Here is a 19,009-nt window from a genome sequence, read left to right on the forward strand (position 1 = left end):
AAAAATCTCACCAATCAAGATAGATGGTGAGCGGTGAAATACTTTTTTGTAATTTGCAAAAGCACCCAGTTAATGCTCTTGTTTTCTTTAAAAATTTATGTTTATCAATGTATTAATTGCAATGCATGCATGCATGGGTCAATTTTCTTTTAATACTTGCATGTAATTATTTAAAGCATCTTGGAATCTGAACTTGTGATGAAGAACAATCAAATTGAGTCTTATAAAATGAAAAAATCAAGATTTTAGATAAGTTCTATAAACCAAAAAAAAGGAGTAGATAATGAAGGAGAATGAAGAAAGGCATACATATCCGCCGAGAAAAACATGGTGGGCATCACCGAGCGGCGGGGGACGTGTCACGTGTGGTGGGGGCCCGTCCACCTACAACCTCCACAACTAGTGTGCTTCTCCCAAGCTGCTTCAAAGAGATAATCAACTCAAAAACTCACTCATTCAGACAAAATGAGGCCGGCATACTAAAATCCATGGATATGATGTGCAAGCAGATACGGGCGGACCAACCTTTTGGCCGGGCACCAGTTTATCGCAACGTGCAGAGGCACCGAGGCCGGAGGACAAAGAAAGGCATGTGCGTCAACTCATACACATTCTCACTCCTACTCTATCATATCATCGACCTTTAGCTTTGGGGAGCGCGGACCAGGGACAGCCTCCCCTAGATCGATCGCTGCTGCCGGTGCCGGCGCCCAGAGGCGGAGCCAGGATTTCTCAAAGCCTAGGGCTAAAACTAAGTGGCTATAAAAAAAACCAAATATCACGCATGCTAATACATGTTAGAAGTACACCACAAATTCACCAAAATGAAAAATATGAATTCATATTATGTTAAGAGCAATTTTGATAAAATATGTAAAAAAAATTAACAATATCCATCATTGGAAAGTTGGTACCAATTAATGAAGACTTTGTTCATTTGAGGTCATTGTCTGTTCACAAGCAATAATAAAAGGACATGGACTTGTAAATATAAATCAAGTACTAGTATTTAAAACCAAGACATTGGATAGACTAAATCAAGTGTTCATTTGAAATTTTGCAAAATAAGAACATATGAACAAATTGACTAAAGTGATAGAATTTTAACATCACTAATTCATTGATTTTGGCTGCTACAAAAGAACTAGGAAAAAAATGATACAAGAAACTACAGATTACCTATCATGTCCAGCCGGTTGTGTAAATGGAGCTGAACAGAATAGAAAGGTTGATGGGGGCTGTGGCGCCGTCCGCCGGGCGCAACCGCGCAGGTCCGGATGTACGGTTCGTCGAGTCAAGTAGTCGAAGTGTCGAGGGGAATTGGCGACGCAGCATGAACGAGGTTTGTTTTCTGATCGATCTGGCGAAACGATGGAAAGAGATCAGCGATGGTGAGGTGGTGAGCAGCAATCAGGCAAGATCTTTTTTGGGGGGTAGCTACCATGTGAGATCTGTTTCTGATTCGTTTTGGAGCGATCGTTCGTCAGGGCTTGATGGCGGTGGAGAGCTTTCTGGGTTGTATATGGGCTAAGGCATGGCAATGGATGTGCACATCTAGGGCTGGGCCTTTATGAGTGTACAAACATGCAAAATTCCTGCTGGATAATGTAGTTGCGAGTTGGGCCACGCCTGGGGCTATAGCCCCAGTTGCCCCAGGCCCAATTCCGCCTCTGTCGGCGCCCCGCGTTAATGGTGGGGCTCATCTTGCATCTTTCGTGGCTAAAAATCTACGCTTTTCTTCCTTTCACCTTTGCCGCAAAGCGATGCGAACGATTGGAGATGCCTCGCTGAAAAAGATGGATGTCTGGTGGTAGACGGATCTTGGTAGGGAGTTTGGCACGGAAGGGAGAAGATAGATTGGTCCGAGATCGTCGAGTGGGCGGATGACAACTACTAATCGGCAGCACCAACTACAACCATGAATGGGCAATAGACTTGCTCAAGTTCCATACTACCACCTCCTCTCCGTATCACTCAGCCTGCCACTAATGTCTACTACCTTTGTGTAAGCTAGGGGAGGTGGACGATGAAGAAGAATCTTGGCATTCTTCTTCCAATTAATGCATGGAGGGGACACGATATATCTATCTGATCTCATTTCTTTATGGTCGTGCAGGAGAATCAAAAAAGGAGAGAGATCCTTATCTTTGGTTGCAAGGGAAGGTGGACGGTACCCAAAAAGATACTCCCTCCTTTCCGGTTTATAAGGCTTATCTTAAAATTTTAATTTTTTTTTCATTTTGTAAGGCTCAGTTTGGTTATTTTCCATCACATGTTTAGATTTTAAGATACATTAAATCATCGCATGCAGGTTGAAGAGAAAATTGACCAATGTATGTATTTTATGCATGCATGCATTGCAATTAATGCATTAATAAACATAATTTTTTGAGAAAAACAAAAGCATTACTAGTTTGGTACTTTTGCAAACTACAAAAAATATTTCACTACTCATCATCTATCTTAGTTGATTAGATTTTTGAATTAAGCCCTACAAATCAAAAAGGAGGGAGTAATGTGAAAATGAAAATTTCTAAAGTACTGACCTTCTGCTGCAGCAAGCTGGCGATGGAACGATGATGGAAAACGCCGGAAGATCGAGTGGATCAGTGGAATTCTTCCGGTCCCTGCACCTGAGCCAAGCAACAGTACTGCTATGCTAGTTGATACAGTATATTCTTCTAACGAGTTGGGATCCGTCCCCAATAAAATGTACTAGTAGACGACTGGACTCTGATCATCTGATGCAACAGAGAGCGTTGGAACGGCCGGCCATGATCGCCGCACCACAGGTTTATCACACGATAAAGAAATGAAGCGGCGAGCGAGTACCGAGAGAACACATGGGCGATCTCCTCGTGGATCTCGCAATCGCAGCGCATGGTCCACCCCCGCGCCACATGATGGAGATCCAAGCGAATCGTCACCGTCACTCGCTCCCGTAACAATACATTATGGGATACTACTAAATGAGTAAATGAAACGACAGTAAATAAGTAAACGGGATACTAGTACTCAAAAAATAAAAAACATTGGCGAATAGTAAATGAGTATAAGGTGACAAGGTCGTCTGTTTCCTCCAAGGAACTGAATTTGGCTTGGCGCCGTCGCGGACCCTCCACCGGCACCGGCACCCCGCATGGGACGCTAGGTTGCCATCGTTGCATCAGTCGCAACGCCACCGATCCATCGATTGGCCGCATCCAGCGTGCCGTGCCGTGGCCGCGATCGGCGTGGGCTCCCTCCTCCCTGCTCTCGTGGTGGATGGGAGGGGCGCGCCGGCTGCTCTGCGGTGCCGCGAACGGTAAGCGCCACGGACAAGAGCATCGGTTTCGTGGACGATTTTCGGGTCGCCGAGTAGTCCCCGGGTTTTCCGATTCACGGTGCCCGTGACAATGATTGGCCGGGTGCTCTGCTGACTGACTGCCAACTTTGGCACTGTGCGTCGCGCGGTCTCACGTGGCGGAATAGGCTGCGACTGGGACCTGCATGTGCTTCTCGAATGTACGCACGCCGATGGGAATCGGAATGTTGCTTTCGGCCGCTGCTGCACCTGCACGGGCGGCTGCAATGCAAAGGCGCCCAAGCATTTGCTTGCCCGCATGTACTCTGTGGTGCATGCACCTCAGGTCTTTTGGGATTTGGCTTCGAGTGTCAAATACCATCGTTAGCAATTATATGCAATACAATTCTCTGTTGAACAAAACAGAAGTTAATAAAGTTTAAGTTATTTCTTTTTCCAAGAGAAACCCGGTAATTTTAGTAGACAGCGACAGATATACATACAGTTTGGTGACGGTAGTTGGGCAGTTTGAACATAATCCGGTACTGTTGTCAAGTTTCTGAATAGATATCCGAGTCTTGTTGTCCATCTCTCTCCATGCCGAGCAAAGTTTTGAGTTCAAGACCCTGTCAATACAATATTATAAAAATGTCTAAAGGCATCTCTAACATTGACCTACAAATTTGCTCCGGCATCTGTTCACGGACAGGGGGACCAGTCTGCAGGTACTGATGCCAGGGGCCGCCATCCAACGCCGCCGACATACATTTCAACAACTGTTTGAACTAACCAGATGAAATTCATGCAAATACGGTGGGATTTATAAAAACTGGATGACATTCATGCAAACACGACGGATTTTTATTACATTTAGAACCAAAAAAAAGTTCCGACACTAAACCTATCCCACGGCGGCGTGTGATACGTCTCCGTCGTATCTACTTTTTCAAACACTTTTGCTCTTGTTTTGAACTCTAATTTGCATTATTTGAATGAAACTAATATGGACTGACGTTGTTTCCAACAGAACTACCATGGTGTTGTTTTTGTGCAGAAATAAAAATTCTCGATATTGAACAATTTTTTTTTTACAATTTTTCTATGGAATATATAAAAAACAATGGAGCCAAGACCCATAGGAGGGGCGCCATCAATGGCTCACGAGTCACCAGGGCGCGCCTTGATGCCTCGTGGGGCCCACGTGGCTCCACCGATTCTAATCCCAAGTCTATAAATTCCTAATCTCCGAGAAAAAAATAAGACATGAAGTTTCATTGCGTTTTATGATACGGAGCCGCCGCCACCTCATCTACTTCATCAGGAGGCCAGATTTGGAGTCCATTCGGGGCTCCAGAGAGGGGGGGGGGTCCTTCATCATCATCAGCATCATCATCATCATCATCATCATCATCATCAACCATCTTTCATCCCTAATTTCATGATGCTCACCGTCGGGAGTGAGTAATTCCTTCGTAGGTTTGCTGGACGGTGATGTTTGGATGAGATTTATCAGGTAATCGAGTTAGTTTTGTCAGAGCTTGATCCCTATTATCCACTATATTATGAGAATGATGTTGCTATGACTTTGCTGTGCCTAATGCTTGTCACTATGGCGCGGGTGTCATGATTTCAGATCTGCACCCTTTATGTTTTCATGAATATATTTGTGTCACTGATCCTATCTTGCAAGTTATGATCCGCATCTCTCAAGATGACAATAATTGGGATTCTTTCCGGTGATTACCGTAGTTTGAGGAGTTCATGTATTCATTATGTGTTAATGCTTTGTTTCGGTTCTCTATTAAAATGAGTCATTAATATCCCTTAATTTTTTTATGGACCCCACTGCCACGAGAAGGTAGGACAAAAGATGTCATGCAATTTTTAAAATTTCAAATAATTTTGAATTCTAAATATTTTTAAAAATACGCATTTTTGAAAAAAAGAAAAAAAGAGAAGAACTAAATATATATATATATAAACAAAAATGAAAATAAAAAAGAAACAGAAAGGAATTTAAAAAAAAACTAAATTAAAACCAGTCACAAAAAACAATAAAAGAAAAGGAAAACCTATCCGGGGAACCTTCTAGAAGGTTCCCAAAACCGGAGAAAACCGTACCTACGCTAACCTCTAACGGCCCGACCTAGATCGCGCCGCTTGCTCCTGAATCCCGTGCAAACCCTCGACAACTTGACGCGACATGCGTCACATAGGATTTTCCCGACTATGCCTCACTTCAGACGAGACCGAGGGAAGCCTCTGGCCTAGTAGAGCGCGAGATTAGCTGGTTCAAATGCGCGGGAGGCTACAACATCAATTTTTTGCATCATGTTTTCTGTTTTCGTTTTTTCTTTGTTGTTTAATTTATTTATACTTCCCAATATTTTAAATAAATATATTAATAAAAGACTTTACATGTTTAAAAAAACAAACATTTGAAAAATCTTAAATGTGTATAGAGAAAATATTTCTCATGTATGCAAAAAATGTAAAACATGTGTGAAGAAATTGATCATGTATTTTAAAAAATGATAATCCAAACATTTTAAAAAATATTAAAAATTATTATAAAATTTTAGTCAAGCATTCTTTTTGAATGTGTATAAAACATATTGACTGTCTATTAAAAAATTCTTAATCAGCCACCTGAAAATATGTTAAATGTTTATTGAAAAATATTGACCATGGATTGAAATTTTTTTAATTAATCTTTTGAAAATATTAAATGTGTATAGAAAAAATGTTTACCATGTACTAAAAAACTTAAATATTTTATTTGAAAAATGTTAGTCAAGCATTTCAATTTTTTTAATGTGTATAGAAAATATGTTGACCATCTATTAAAAAAACATCAAAGTTGTATTTAAAAAAGGTTAATCAAACATTATAATTTTTTAATATATATTGAAAAAAATTTGACCGTGTATTAAAAAATATAAATATGCTATTTGAAAAATGTTAATCAAGCTTTTAAAAAATGTATGGTGTCTCTAGAAAAAAATGTTGACCATGTATTAAATAAATGTGAATGTTGTATTTGAATTTTTTTAAATCTTTATTAGATATATACCCAAAATATTTATAGTAAAAACAGAAAAAACCCATGAGAAAACTAAATAAATCAAATGAAAAACAAGAAAGGGAACAACAAAACTGAAGAAAAAGGTGAAAACTGAGAAAGAAACAAAGAAAATCGAAGAAAATAAAATTAAAGAAAATGAAAGAAAAAACAGAGAAATAAACGAAGAAAACCCGGTGAAAAAGCAAAAAACAAAAAACCTGAAAACCAGTGGAAAACTTTCTCAATTCCTTGAAGTTGATCACGCCATACAAATTTAAGACAAAACGCAACCAGTGACTCAGTGGCTAGCAGGGCTACGCAGCAAGAACGAGATCTTAGGATTGAGCCCGGCGCTTCGTTTTTCTACTCTATTTTTTAATTACTTTTCGTTACGCTACAATGAGCCGGCCGGTCATTATAGACTTTTTAGGAGCTGTATGGGTTGTGTTAAATCGACCGACCACATGTTTTATTATGGGTCAGTCCATTCCTTACTGGGCCGAGACCCATCACCAGGTGCGACCCAGCTTTGCCTTTCTGCCAATGTTTTTTCTGTTTTTATCTGTTTTTGATTTTATTTTTTTACTTTGCTTTATTAGTTGGTTTTCTTTTCTGGGTATTTTTGAGTTGTTAGGTCAGTGTAAATATATTCACAAAAATAATACTACACAACATGTGCAAAAATTACACTATTATATGATTGATCTTTGCATATTAAAAAAGTGCAATTTCAATGCAAAGTTGTGTGCAAGAGTTTTTCATTTTCGTTCTTTGTAAAGGGTAATATCAGTGCTACTAATTCATTCTTTCTTGTAAAACATTATGGTTTATATTTATGTTAGTTTTATTTTATTTTTCTTCTTCTTTAAGGGTAATACCAAAAGACTATAATTCACTCCTTCATAGGAAACTTTTTTCACTATCATAAGTTTATCATTGCATATTAAAAAAACATTTTCGTGTATATTGTGTGCAAATTTGTCATTTTTTTAAGAATTTATTTTATTTCAAAGGGTAATACCAATGCCACTAATTCATTCTTTGTTACGATATTTTATTACTTTGATTTAGGTAGTTTTTCAATTTTATTTTCTTTCTTATTTAAGGGTAACACCAATGCCACTAGCTACACTATTATATTCTTGTTCTAGCATATTTTAAAAAACAGCATGTTTTGTATATAGTGTGCAAGTTCTATCATTGTTTGCATTAGAATTTTTTTAGTATTCTTGTCTTCTTTAATGGTAATATGAATGGCACTAATTCATTCTTTCTTAGAAAACAATTATTATTTTAATTTTAATTTTAGTTTTTATTTCATTTTCTTTATTATTTAAGGGTAATATCAATGCTAATAATTCTTTTTCCTTATAAACTTGATTATTTTGACTTATTATTATTATTATTCCATTTTCCTTTCTTCTTTAAGGGTAATACCAATGCCATTAATTATTTCCTTTTTTGGAATATTTTTTTTTTCAAAAATTCCTCTATTATATGCTTATTCTTGCATATTATAAAATATACAATTTTTATGAATGATGTGTGTAAATTTTGTCGTTGTTTCTTTTAGAATTTTATTTTAATTTTCTTTGTTCCAAAAGGTAATATCAATACCGTTTAATTCATTATTCCTTAAAAAACCTAATTATTTTGCTTTACCTTCAGTTTTCATATGTGGGAACTACTTTATGATGAAAACCTTATTTATTTTATTTTTGTGTGTGTATGTATACACGCGAGTATTATACACTATGTATGCATATTATACTAGCATGTGAAAATTACACTATTATATGTTTATTCTTTGCATATTACAAAAAGTATGATTTATGCCACTAGTTCATTCTGTATTTGAAAAACTACTTTTGTATGAAAATTCCACAATAATAGACTTATTTTTGGGTCATTTACATTTGTGCCCCTAACTCGAACCCACTACTCAGATTTGCCCCTAATTTCGAAGCATGCTCAAATTTGCCCCTATGCCGTTAAGTGACCTTACAGAAATGCCCTTCCGTTCCGTTTCCGTCCGGTCAAAGGGGTTTGACCGTTTACCTGACGTTTTCTGGACAATTTGCCCCTGCCTCCATGTGTCACTTACATGCAGGACCCACTCAAAATAAAATAAGATCAGAAACACTTTCTCTCACCCCCTCTCTCACACACACTTCCATGTGGGCCCCAACCGATGAATAAAACTAGATAAGGACTAATCAAACTAGACATAGGGCCACATGTCATTGTATTATTATTATTATTATTATTATTATTATTATTATTTTCTGAAATATATTGTGTTATTTAGGGGTGGGTCCACTGCTCAGCCAGACAAAAAAATCATTAAACTAATTCTAAACTAATGCCCCTAAACTAATCCCTTCGAGGGATGCCGGCGGCGACCAAATCCAGCGGCGGAGGCACACCGAGAGGCCACGAGGAGGCCGGCTCAGGGAACCAGGCGATAGCCTTGGCTCAGCCTCGTTCAGGGTTGGTCTCTTAGGACCATATGGTCGCTGGATCTAACGGCAACGACCGTTCCCACGGCGGCTCTGGCGGCGCAAACGGGGGAGCTGTAGTGCGAGAGGGAGAGGGTAGCCGGGTGTCCTAGGCAAAGGAGATCACTAGGAGGACGATGGCCGCGCCACTGGGGCTCGGGGAACACCAGAGTGATGACTTCGACGATGGCGGCCATGGCAGTGCTCGGAGCTCGCGGGGAAGATGACCAGAGGTCACGGGGCTTGTTGTGGAGGACGTCCACATATTCTGCGGTACCTCAGGATGCTCTGTCGGTGGCAGGGACCGGTCGCGGAGCTTCAACAACGCCGAATCGGTGGCGGCGGTCCGAGGCCGAAGGTGGGGAAGATGCATCATGGCGCTTGGTACTTAACTTCTTTGATCAAATTCATAGGCTGAGATGATGAGGGCATCTCGTAGGGGCTTCTTGGAGAGGTGGTCGCGCTTGGGGTTGCAGTTGGCCATGTGAGTGACCGGCGACGGCGATGGCGCGCTCTCCGGCGTGCTTGCGGGAGAGGTCTAGAGGGCGGGAGAGAGAATTAAGGGAAGGCGAGCGGCGGCATCAAGGGAGGCCAGTGGCAGCGCAAGGCGAGCTAGCAGCAGCGGCGGCGACCAGGCCAGGGCCTGTGGTTCGCCGGAGGTGAGAGATGCCGCGAGGGAGGGAGAGATATAGAGGTGGGAGAGATTTTTTATTTTCTTTTTTGTAGCCCCACATGTAAGTGATACAGAGAGAGAGGTGAGAGAGAGTTTTTTTTAGTGAAAGGGCCCAACTCTCAGGAGGGGTAAAATTGTCCAGTAAACGTCAGGTAGACGGTCAAAGGCCTTTGACCAGACGGAAACGGAACGGAAGGACATTTCTGTAAGGCCACTTAACGGCTTAAGGGCAAATTTGAGCATGCTTCGAAATTAGGGGCAAATCTGAGTAGTGGGTTTGAGTTAGGGGCACAAATGTAAATGACCCCTTATTTTTTCGTATTATAAAAAAATAATTTATGTATAAATTGTGTGCAATTTGTTATTGTTTGTTTTAGATATTCTTTTAGCCTATCATTCTGTGATTGCATGTACTTCATTAGAGCTTCTCCAACCGCCGCGCTAAACAAGGGCCGCGTCGTAAATTTGGCCATTTTAGCGCGCGCGCAACCGGTAGAGTGGCTCCAGCGGGCGCGCAATAACCACGCGCGCGGCATATGGAGTTGGGCGCGCGGTCCGAATCGCCAACGCACGCTCTGTATTTGGGGTGCCTGCTTCCGCGCGCAGCACACACGAGCGCTCGCGCCGCACTCTCTCCTCCGCGCCACCTTCGCCCCGCACACGCCGGCGCCGGTGAACTGGACCCGATGGACGCACGCGCCGACACCACGCTCACCCCATCCTACATCCGCGACCCCTCCACCGCCGCCGCCGCCGCAAACCCTAGCGCGGGGAGCGTTGGCCTCGCCTCCGCCGGAGCTCCTCCGAGTATCAGCCTCGTGCGCGACCTCTTCATGCTTCCACGGATAACCTCGGCGGCGGGTGGCGTCGCGCCGGCGCCGCCCCATGCCCCCCCTTGAAGCTTCCAAATGCGACGCGGCCGAAGAAGGGCAAGACATCCGCAAAGAAGAACAAGGCGACGGACGGCTCTGGCACCTCGAAGGCGTCGAGGAAGAAGCTTGCAAGGCGTGTGACGGGTGCAGCGGCTACCGAAGCGCCGGCGAGCTCACTCGTTGAGCCGGCGGCCGACGTGCACAACGTGTTCGACGATATGCCCCAAAGGTAGAAAATTTCCCCAACTTTTTTTTCTTGTTATTTTTTGAATGCATTCATATAGATAGCTTATTTGCATTGTTCTATATATTTTGTAGTCTCAACGATGATGCATACATGTCAACTATGGGTGTTGGCTCCAACAATTCGCATTGGTCTCAAACCAATGACATGCACTTTGATGACCATGAGTTCGAGGTGGACGAGGATGGTGAGGGCATTGTCGACGCACCGGAGGGAAGAGCGGGCAATTACACCAACACCGAAGACATCTTACTATGCAATACTTGGTTGCAAGTGTCGAGGGATCCATCCGTTGGAGGTGATCAAAGTAGAGATGCTTATTGGAACCGGATGAAGGAACACTTTGATGTTCGCAACGTGAGTGGAATTGACCGCTCCGAGCGATCTCTTCGGTCTCGGTGGTCGACAATCAACAAGGATTGTCAAAAGTGGGCAGCCACACAAAAGGCTGTTGACAAGTTGAACCCAAGCACTACTAGGAAAATGCTTATAGATAGAAGTTTACCAGTAAGCGCCTGTTTAAGCACCCACGCTACTGGTATATAGCAGTGGCGCCTGGTAGAAAACACACGGCTACTACTAAATAACAACAGCGTGTGTTAGCTTGGGCCGCGCTGCTATTACGTGGGCCACAGGGCAAAAACGGTAGCCCACTTACGTGTAGCGTTTGTTTTGAACGGGCGCTACAACTGGTGGGCTTAGAAGTAGCGCGAGCCTCTACCCAACGCTACTACTACTACAGGAAAAGAAAACCGGCCCGTGTGCTGGTCTCCTCGCACCACCCCTCACTCTCACATCGATCCCCTCCGCCCGACGACGCCACCGCGGTTAGGGTTCCTCCCCGGCCGCCTCACCCCCGCCGACGGCGCCGTGCGCCGCCACCACGGGCTGTCGCCTCTCGCCTCCTCCGATGCTCCAGCCCCGCAAGTCCCCCTCGATCTCCTCCTCCCTGCGCGCGCCACCATTAGGCTCCGATCGATTCACCGCGGCGGCTCGCCATGTTTTGGGATTTCGCGTGGGGGAAAGGGATTTAGGGATTGCATGGTGGCTCCGCGCTTCGATGCAACGGGTACGGTTCGCTCGCGGTGTTCTCACGGGCTTGTTTCCTCGCGTGATTGGGGAGAGAGTAGAGAGAGGGGTTAGGTGAGAGAAGTAGAGGCTTTTTGTTGCTCACTGAAACTTGGGTTTCAATTCTTGATTAGCAGTTTAGCACATATATGAACACCACTGGTTGTTGGAACTAATCCAGATGCACAAGTTTGGCCGGCCAAACTTGGTCGAATCCAGGAGATAGAAAAGGAAGCGGGTAGAGGCGGGAGGGGGGGGGATTGAGGGCAGCAGAAGGGAGCGAGTGAACTGACCTGAGCGATTGCGCTTGGATTTCGGCATGGCGGAGGCTTGGTTTCTTCTTCCTTGGTTGCTGTCCCTGGAGCAGTGGTGGTGGCGGCGGTGCCTAGTGTTCTAGGGTTTAGAGAGGGGTTCTCTCTCTCATCCTGCCTTGGCTTTTGTTTAGTGTTGCGCCGCTCGACGAAGGGGAGGGGCCGTAGAGGCGCAGACCAGGCCTAAGTTGGGCTAGAGCAAGCATATTAGATAGAGGCCAGAGCGGTTGATGCAAAGGGAAACATGCACTTGTAGTCTTGTTTCATTGCCTTTTAGGAGTAGTAGGAGGTTAGCCGGTGACGGCATCGATCCACCAGCACCCGGCCATTAATGGAATGATCAACCCAAATCGCTATCCATCTGATGCTGTTAGTGAGCCCATTTTTGGTAAATTTCAGAAAAAGAAAACACAGAGAGATAGAGAGTTGTATCTTATTTAAAAGGAGTGTGTTTGCCTTTTATTGTTTTAATTATTGTGCATCTGATGCCAAAGGTGAAATGGATGTTTACTTATTGTGTTTTGTGAATCTTGTGCCGTGCTGTTTTGAAAGATTATAAGCTGGTTCTACTTTTGGATGTGGGAATAGATAAAGTGTTCCCCTGGATTGATCCACTTAGTTCAGTTGTCCTTGATGAGGATGGAAGTGTTTTTACCCTTGTGTCAGGGCTGGGAGTTGTCCTTGATAAGGATGGAAGAGTTATTGCTCTGCTTTGCCATGCTTGCAGAGATAATGCATAATTGATATTTGTGTAAATAAATGGTATTTTATCTATTGACGATCTTATTGCTGCCTTATAGCTGCCTCGATTAATGTGTGAATAAATGTTATTTTATCTACTAATAATGCAGAATTAAGCTGTCTTCGAACTACTTTTGCTTGTCTGCTTGCGCAATAATGGCAAATGCCATTTATCTTATTATTAGGCTCTGTTTGGGTTACATGATCTCTATTAGGTTATTGTCTGAACTGAACTACAATTTAGTTGTTATTTTGCTTGCCATGTGAACCTGATGTGTATTCTCTATGATGTGAACCTGATTTGTATATTATTCAAAACCTGATGTGTATTGAAAACTTTATGTTTACTTTTTGGATCGTTAATCCTTTAATCATATTGCTTTAGGGAAATGGCGCCACCACCACCACCATGTCGATGGTGCAAGTCAAGGTGCACCAACAGCCTTGCAACTGGCACGCTGTTCGGCATCCACTTCTAGTCTAGTTTTCTTCATGCGGCGGTAATAAATTATATGAAACTAGTAACCACTATTTTGTTTTTAGTGTGATTGGCATTAATGCATCGTGTATATATCATTTTGCTTTTTGCACACAGATCATCCCATGCAATGTGAGGTCAGAATTCAACAAGCTGACCGAAGACTCTATGACCTTTGAGGCTCCTGGGGGCCCCTACACCATGGAGGTCGAGAAAGGACGAAATATGACGTAGGTGGGAGGAGATGGATGGGTTCGTTTCATCGCCCACATGCATATCACCGGTGGTGAGTTGATCATCTTCTCCTTCAGAGCAGAAAGACCCAACCCGGCCGTCATTTATGTCAACAAAGCGGAAGATGATGAGGATGATGATGACCCACTTGATGAAGGCATCGTAGTTCAAAGAATGAGGTTGAGCGAGGAGGAGGTGTGCAACCTATGGGACATAATTCCGCCACGTGCTGACTTCGTCGGGATGCCATTCGTGGCCCACCTGACAAGTACCATGGTTGATCGACATGTCATGGTATGTTGCATTTACTGTAGTAATTTGATGATATGCTTTATTGTTATACTTAGTGTAGAGTCCGATGATATATATGCTTAGTGAATCCGATGATATATATGGTTAGTGAATCCGATGATATATATGCTTCGTGTAGAATCCAAAGAACTGTTAATAGTGTAGAATCCATATATACTTATTAGTAGAATTTATGCTTAGTAGAAATGTAGTACTGTCTTTTAATAGTGTAGAATGTGTGAGGCTAATTATTAATTGATATGTTTTTCTTATTCAGAAATTGCCAAAGAGCCTATCTGAGAGTTGTGGTATCAAGCCTGATGAAGAAGACTCTGCTGGAATACGCCTTACCGCGAGGGGCTCCGTCACCACCTGTGCGTACGGCGTGGACACGAATGGTCACACACACTTCAACTCGGTTGGGTGGAAGAGCTTCCTCGTCGGCAAGAATCTTTATGTTCGACATGCCATCCTAATTACTATCAGGAACACCCACTGCCAAGGCTTGAGGATGATGATCGTCATCGATATCATCTAAAACTACATATGCATGCGTGTGGCTGCTGAACCATTTATATGCCAGTATGACTACCTAGTAGACTTATCAACTATGATCTATCCATGCATTGTTGACTACTATATATGAGTTTGTGAGATTGTGTGGTTATATTAAATGTGGTATTGTCATTAATGTTTGTGAGATGGTTCTGTGAACTTAGTTTATTTGCACTAGACTTGTCTTGATTTCCATGAATATTGCATCTGACTTCTTTTTATTATTTTTAATTTCTATTTACCTAGTTGTAGCATGGGGATAAAATAGGGCGCTACTACTATGTGATGATAGTAGCAGCGTTGGTAGAGAAAGAGGCGCTCCTACTAAGTATTTTAGCTGCAGCGCTTGTTTAGAAATGTGCTACTGTTAAATAATAGCTATAGCGCCCTAGCAGTAGTGCGGGTGCCCCCGCTACTGGTATGTAAAAAACCAACGCCACTAGTAAGGTTTTCTCGTAGTGAAGTGGCACCAATGAGGACGATAGAGTAAGTGGCATTTCATCCATGTTCATCATGCTTGTTGTTGGTGTTTGAAGTGCTAACTTGTTTTGTTTTCATGTAGTACAACATTGCACAAAACTTGTTCAAAGGAGAGGAGAAGAGGACCAAAAAGGGGAAGATCAAGAAAGGAAGGCCATTTACCTTGCCTCATTGCTATGATGTGTTGAAGGATGATGATTTGGATGATTTGGATTTGAGCAACAAACACAAGCGAACAATTGAGTTGGATGATGATGATGAGGATGAGGATGCATCAAGTGATGACGGCAAGAGAAGCCCCACACCCAACTCGGTTTCATACTCGAAGCCAAAACGATTGGATGGGTGCAAGAAAGACGCAAAAGAAAAAAAGAAGAGGAAAGGAGATGATGAGCTCAAAAATGCTATGGAAGCTATTGTGAAGGCAAGAAAAGAAGCCAACGAGGTGAGGAAAATGGCAAGGAACCAAGATGCCGCGGCCGAGGAGAGGAAGGTGGCTTTGGAGGAGAGGAAGGTGAGCAATGAGGAGAGAACTAGATTGTTGGAATGGGAAAAACACTTGTTCTTCTTGGACACATATCCTCAATGAGGCGTAAAAGGAGCATGTCAATCTTGTCCGTGAAGAAGTCTTGATCCATAAAAAAGCCATGATTCGCGTAATGGGTGGTGGTGGCCTTGGCGCCATGGGAGGCATGGGTGGCTTTGGAGCTATCATGGGCGGCTTAGGTGCCATGGGTGGCTTTGGAGCTACCATGAAGACCATGGAAGGCATGGGTGGCTTTGGAGCACCCCCCGGCGCCATGGTCGCCATGGGAGGCATGAGTTTTGCGTCTCTCATGGGAGGTATGGGTGCATCTCCGGCCACCATGGACGGAATGTCTTCCGGTGTGCCTCACACACCTTCCCATGAAGATGCCGTTGAAGATCTTGCCAATATCGTCCGAGCTTCACGTGATGCGGTGCGCGACAATGATAATGATGAGGAAGAATCATTTTCGGAGGAGGAAGAATCGTCTTCGAAAGATGAGGACGAGGCTTGATGTGTCTTTCGTTTATGTCATGGATTTGGTTGGATGAACTTATGGGCATGAATTTTTATTCATCAACTTGTTTGTGTGAAATTATATGCCATGTTCATTGCATTTTGAATGTTTGAAATTCATTTTGTGTCCAAAATGCAACATATGGCATGCGCCGGCGAGTCGCATGCGCTGCATTTTAGCGCGGCCGGTCGCGCCAAACCAGACGATGAACATGCGGCAAAATAGTTTTTTGCGCGCGGCGTGTTGGGCGGTTGTTGGAGATGCTCTTAGTAGAGTTAGCTTCGGAGGTTGTTGTGGCAGTGGCCGCACCTGCGTGTGTATGTTCTCTGCATATATGTACATACTTGACTGATAAATAGACATGAGTTCAGTCTCTCTGGTGTTACTCTACCTTGCATTGCATGGTATCACATACCTTGTTCTTCTTCCTCGCTTCTGCTTCCGCACTCATTCCTAACATCTGAACATAAAAATTGGTCAGATCCCATATTCTCGTTGTATGCAAAATTACTGCACACCGGTCAAAACGAGGGTGAATTGCCCTGGACAAATTATAGCATGGGGATGATGAAAAGCACGCGTATATTTTCTGTTCTACTAAGCCAATTGATTTTGCAGATTTTTGCGTGGCAAACGCCAATATAGATCGCTCAAGTTGGCCCTATCCACTTGCATGCGTGAACCTTCTAAATATGCGGCCAAGTTTGTCGATACCATGTACGTAGCAGACCGCGATAGGCCTTACCCGATCGACCGGCTAGCTGTATTTGGTTGGAAAGGTTTATGGATGGATAGATGCCGTGTACGTCGTTCGAGAGGCTAACGCTGGACCAAGCGGACCTAGATTTTGGATGCTCTCTCCCAAGTGGGGGACAGGGAGCGAGGGAGCGATTTGCAGGTGCACCTGAGCTGAATCTTTGACTATAAATATGCATGCGATGCACTGCTCTCTTGCACAAGCCACACTAGGGAGCTAGCTAACCATGGCCGCCTCTGCCTCTTGCATTTCTCTGGTGGTGCTCGTGGCCCTGGCCACGGCGGCGTCGGCGCAGCTGTCCCCGACGTTCTACGATTCGTCGTGCCCCGGGGCGCTGGCCGCCATCAAGAGCGCCGTGACGGCCGCCGTGAGCAGCGACCCCCGCATGGGCGCGTCGCTGCTCCGGCTGCACTTCCACGACTGCTTTGTCCAGGCAAGCTCCGCATAACTGGAACTTCGCTAACTAATTTGCTTGATCGAGGAACAGCTGGGATTAACCAATTATTTGCTGTGCGTGTTTTGCTGGCTGCAGGGCTGCGACGCCTCTGTTCTGCTGTCCGGCAACGAGCAGAACGCGGGTCCAAACGCGGGGTCGCTGAGGGGCTTCGGTGTCATCGACGGCATCAAGGCCCAGGTCGAGGCCGTGTGCAAGCAAACCGTCTCCTGCGCTGACATCCTCGCCGTCGCCGCCCGCGACTCGGTCGTCGCCGTAAGATCATCATCTTACAAGCACTTACATGCATGATCACTTGGATGGTCGCCGTAGGATCATCCTCTTGCACCATCGTTAAGACGTTAACTGTTGGTTTTGAATCATTCGCGTGCGTGCAGCTCGGAGGGCCGTCATGGACAGTTCCTCTGGGGAGAAGGGACTCCACAGGTGCAAACGCGGGGCTGGCAAACAGCGACATCCCAGGCCCGGGCTCCAGCCGGGCGCAGCTCGAGGCCGCGTTCCTCAAGAAGGGCCTGGACACGGTCGACATGGTGGCCCTCTCCGGCGCACACACCATCGGGCGGGCGCAGTGCAGCTCCTTCCGCTCTCGGATCTACGGCTGCGACACCAACATCAACGCCGCCTACGCGGCGTCGCTCCGGGCCAACTGCCCCCAGTCCGGCGGCAACGGCAACCTGGCGCCGCTGGACGCGACGACGCCCAACACCTTCGACAACGCATACTACACGGACCTCCTGTCCCAGAAGGGGCTCATGCACTCGGACCAGGTGCTGTTCAACGGCGACACTACCGACAACACGGTCCGGAACTTCGCGTCCAACCCGGCGGCGTTCAGCAGCGCCTTCACGACGGCCATGATCAAGATGGGCAACATCGCGCCGCTCACCGGGGCGCAGGGCCAGATCAGGCTCAGCTGCTCCAAGGTGAACTCCTGATTGACGTACACGTCGATCGGCAGCTCGCCAGCACGACACACGTCAATGAATAAGTCCCCAGAAGCAGTAGCCAAGACCAATTATAGCACTTAGCAACCAGGTCATGGCCTACTCGGTGCATGCTGTGGTGCTTGAAGACCTCAAGTTTGAAATGCGCGCCAGGTTTTCGAAGCCTGAGGTTCAGGCATGCAGGAGAGATGCAAACAGCGCCGCCCATGTACTAGCTAAACTAGCGACTAGGCCTGCAACCTAATGGTGCCCATGCTTTAGACTAGCCATAGTGGGAGTAACTTCGCAATAATTTTAAATTCAACTCAGCAAATTTGCTTATGTGGCAATGAGTTAATGAAGAGAGAGGTACTTGTAGTAACTTAGCTAGTTACTGTAAGATCACATGTCCCAATGCAATATGAGTCTGTAACTTAATAAATGAATCTTTGCATGTTATTACCCTTATGTTACTACCCACTATGAAGATAGTAACATAGTCTAGGGATATGTGTATGTTACTAATGTATGTTACTATCCATTGTGGCTAGTCTTAATGTAATGTGGGAGTATGACTATGGTGGTGTTTGGTTCTCTAGTCCTAGGATTTTTTCTAGTCCCAACTAAAAAGTCTCCCTAGTCCCTTGCTAGAGGTTATTAAATGACCATGTTGCCCCTAGTCTACTACCCCTATAAAAGAAAGAGAGAGCGGAGAACCAAACAATCAGACCCATCCATCAACAAGATCTAATGGTCCTAAATCCTTCCAAGTTTAACGCAAAAAACCACGCATTAAGGCACATCGATCGCTAACTCTGCCGTGCCGTTCGAAAAAAATACCCGCACACCCACACGACCTCTCGCCCACGTAGCCTCCCGCACACCCGCATCGATCGCTAACCCATCGATCCTCCTCACGGGCCGTTCCTCCCGCAGCCTCCCGTCCATCGTCGCTCCCTTTGCCGCGGGAGCTGCCGCTGGTCGCGCCCTCCGACGCCCAAGTTGTCACCGGAGCCGCCCGTCGCGCCTTCCGCCGCAGG

The 19,009-nt window shown here is 44.8% G+C and overlaps 1 protein-coding gene across 1 annotated transcript; it reads left to right on the top strand.

The window, feature by feature from the left end:
• The first annotated feature begins 16,774 nt into the window (after positions 1–16,774).
• On the top strand, positions 16,775–18,478 carry LOC125540985 (peroxidase-like). Its single transcript, XM_048704493.1, has 3 exons — positions 16,775–17,025; positions 17,125–17,301; positions 17,424–18,478. The coding sequence occupies exons 1-3, from the start codon at positions 16,819–16,821 to the stop codon at positions 17,979–17,981; spliced, it is 942 nt and encodes a 313-aa protein (XP_048560450.1). The 5' UTR covers positions 16,775–16,818; the 3' UTR covers positions 17,982–18,478.
• The last annotated feature ends 531 nt before the right edge of the window (positions 18,479–19,009 follow it).

The sequence above is a fragment of the Triticum urartu genome, chromosome 2, assembly GCF_003073215.2.
Source record: "Triticum urartu cultivar G1812 chromosome 2, Tu2.1, whole genome shotgun sequence".
In the NCBI taxonomy this organism is placed as follows: domain Eukaryota; kingdom Viridiplantae; phylum Streptophyta; class Magnoliopsida; order Poales; family Poaceae; genus Triticum; species Triticum urartu.

Excerpts from the sequence above, each read along its gene's own strand:
- LOC125540985 (XM_048704493.1), top strand. The coding sequence starts at position 16,819 with ATGGCCGCCTCTGCCTCTTGCATTTCTCTGGTGGTGCTCGTGGCCCTG. Across the intron at positions 17,026-17,124 it reads TCCACGACTGCTTTGTCCAG|GGCTGCGACGCCTCTGTTCT; the intron begins GCAAGCTCCGCA and ends TGCTGGCTGCAG. Across the intron at positions 17,302-17,423 it reads CCCGCGACTCGGTCGTCGCC|CTCGGAGGGCCGTCATGGAC; the intron begins GTAAGATCATCA and ends GCGTGCGTGCAG.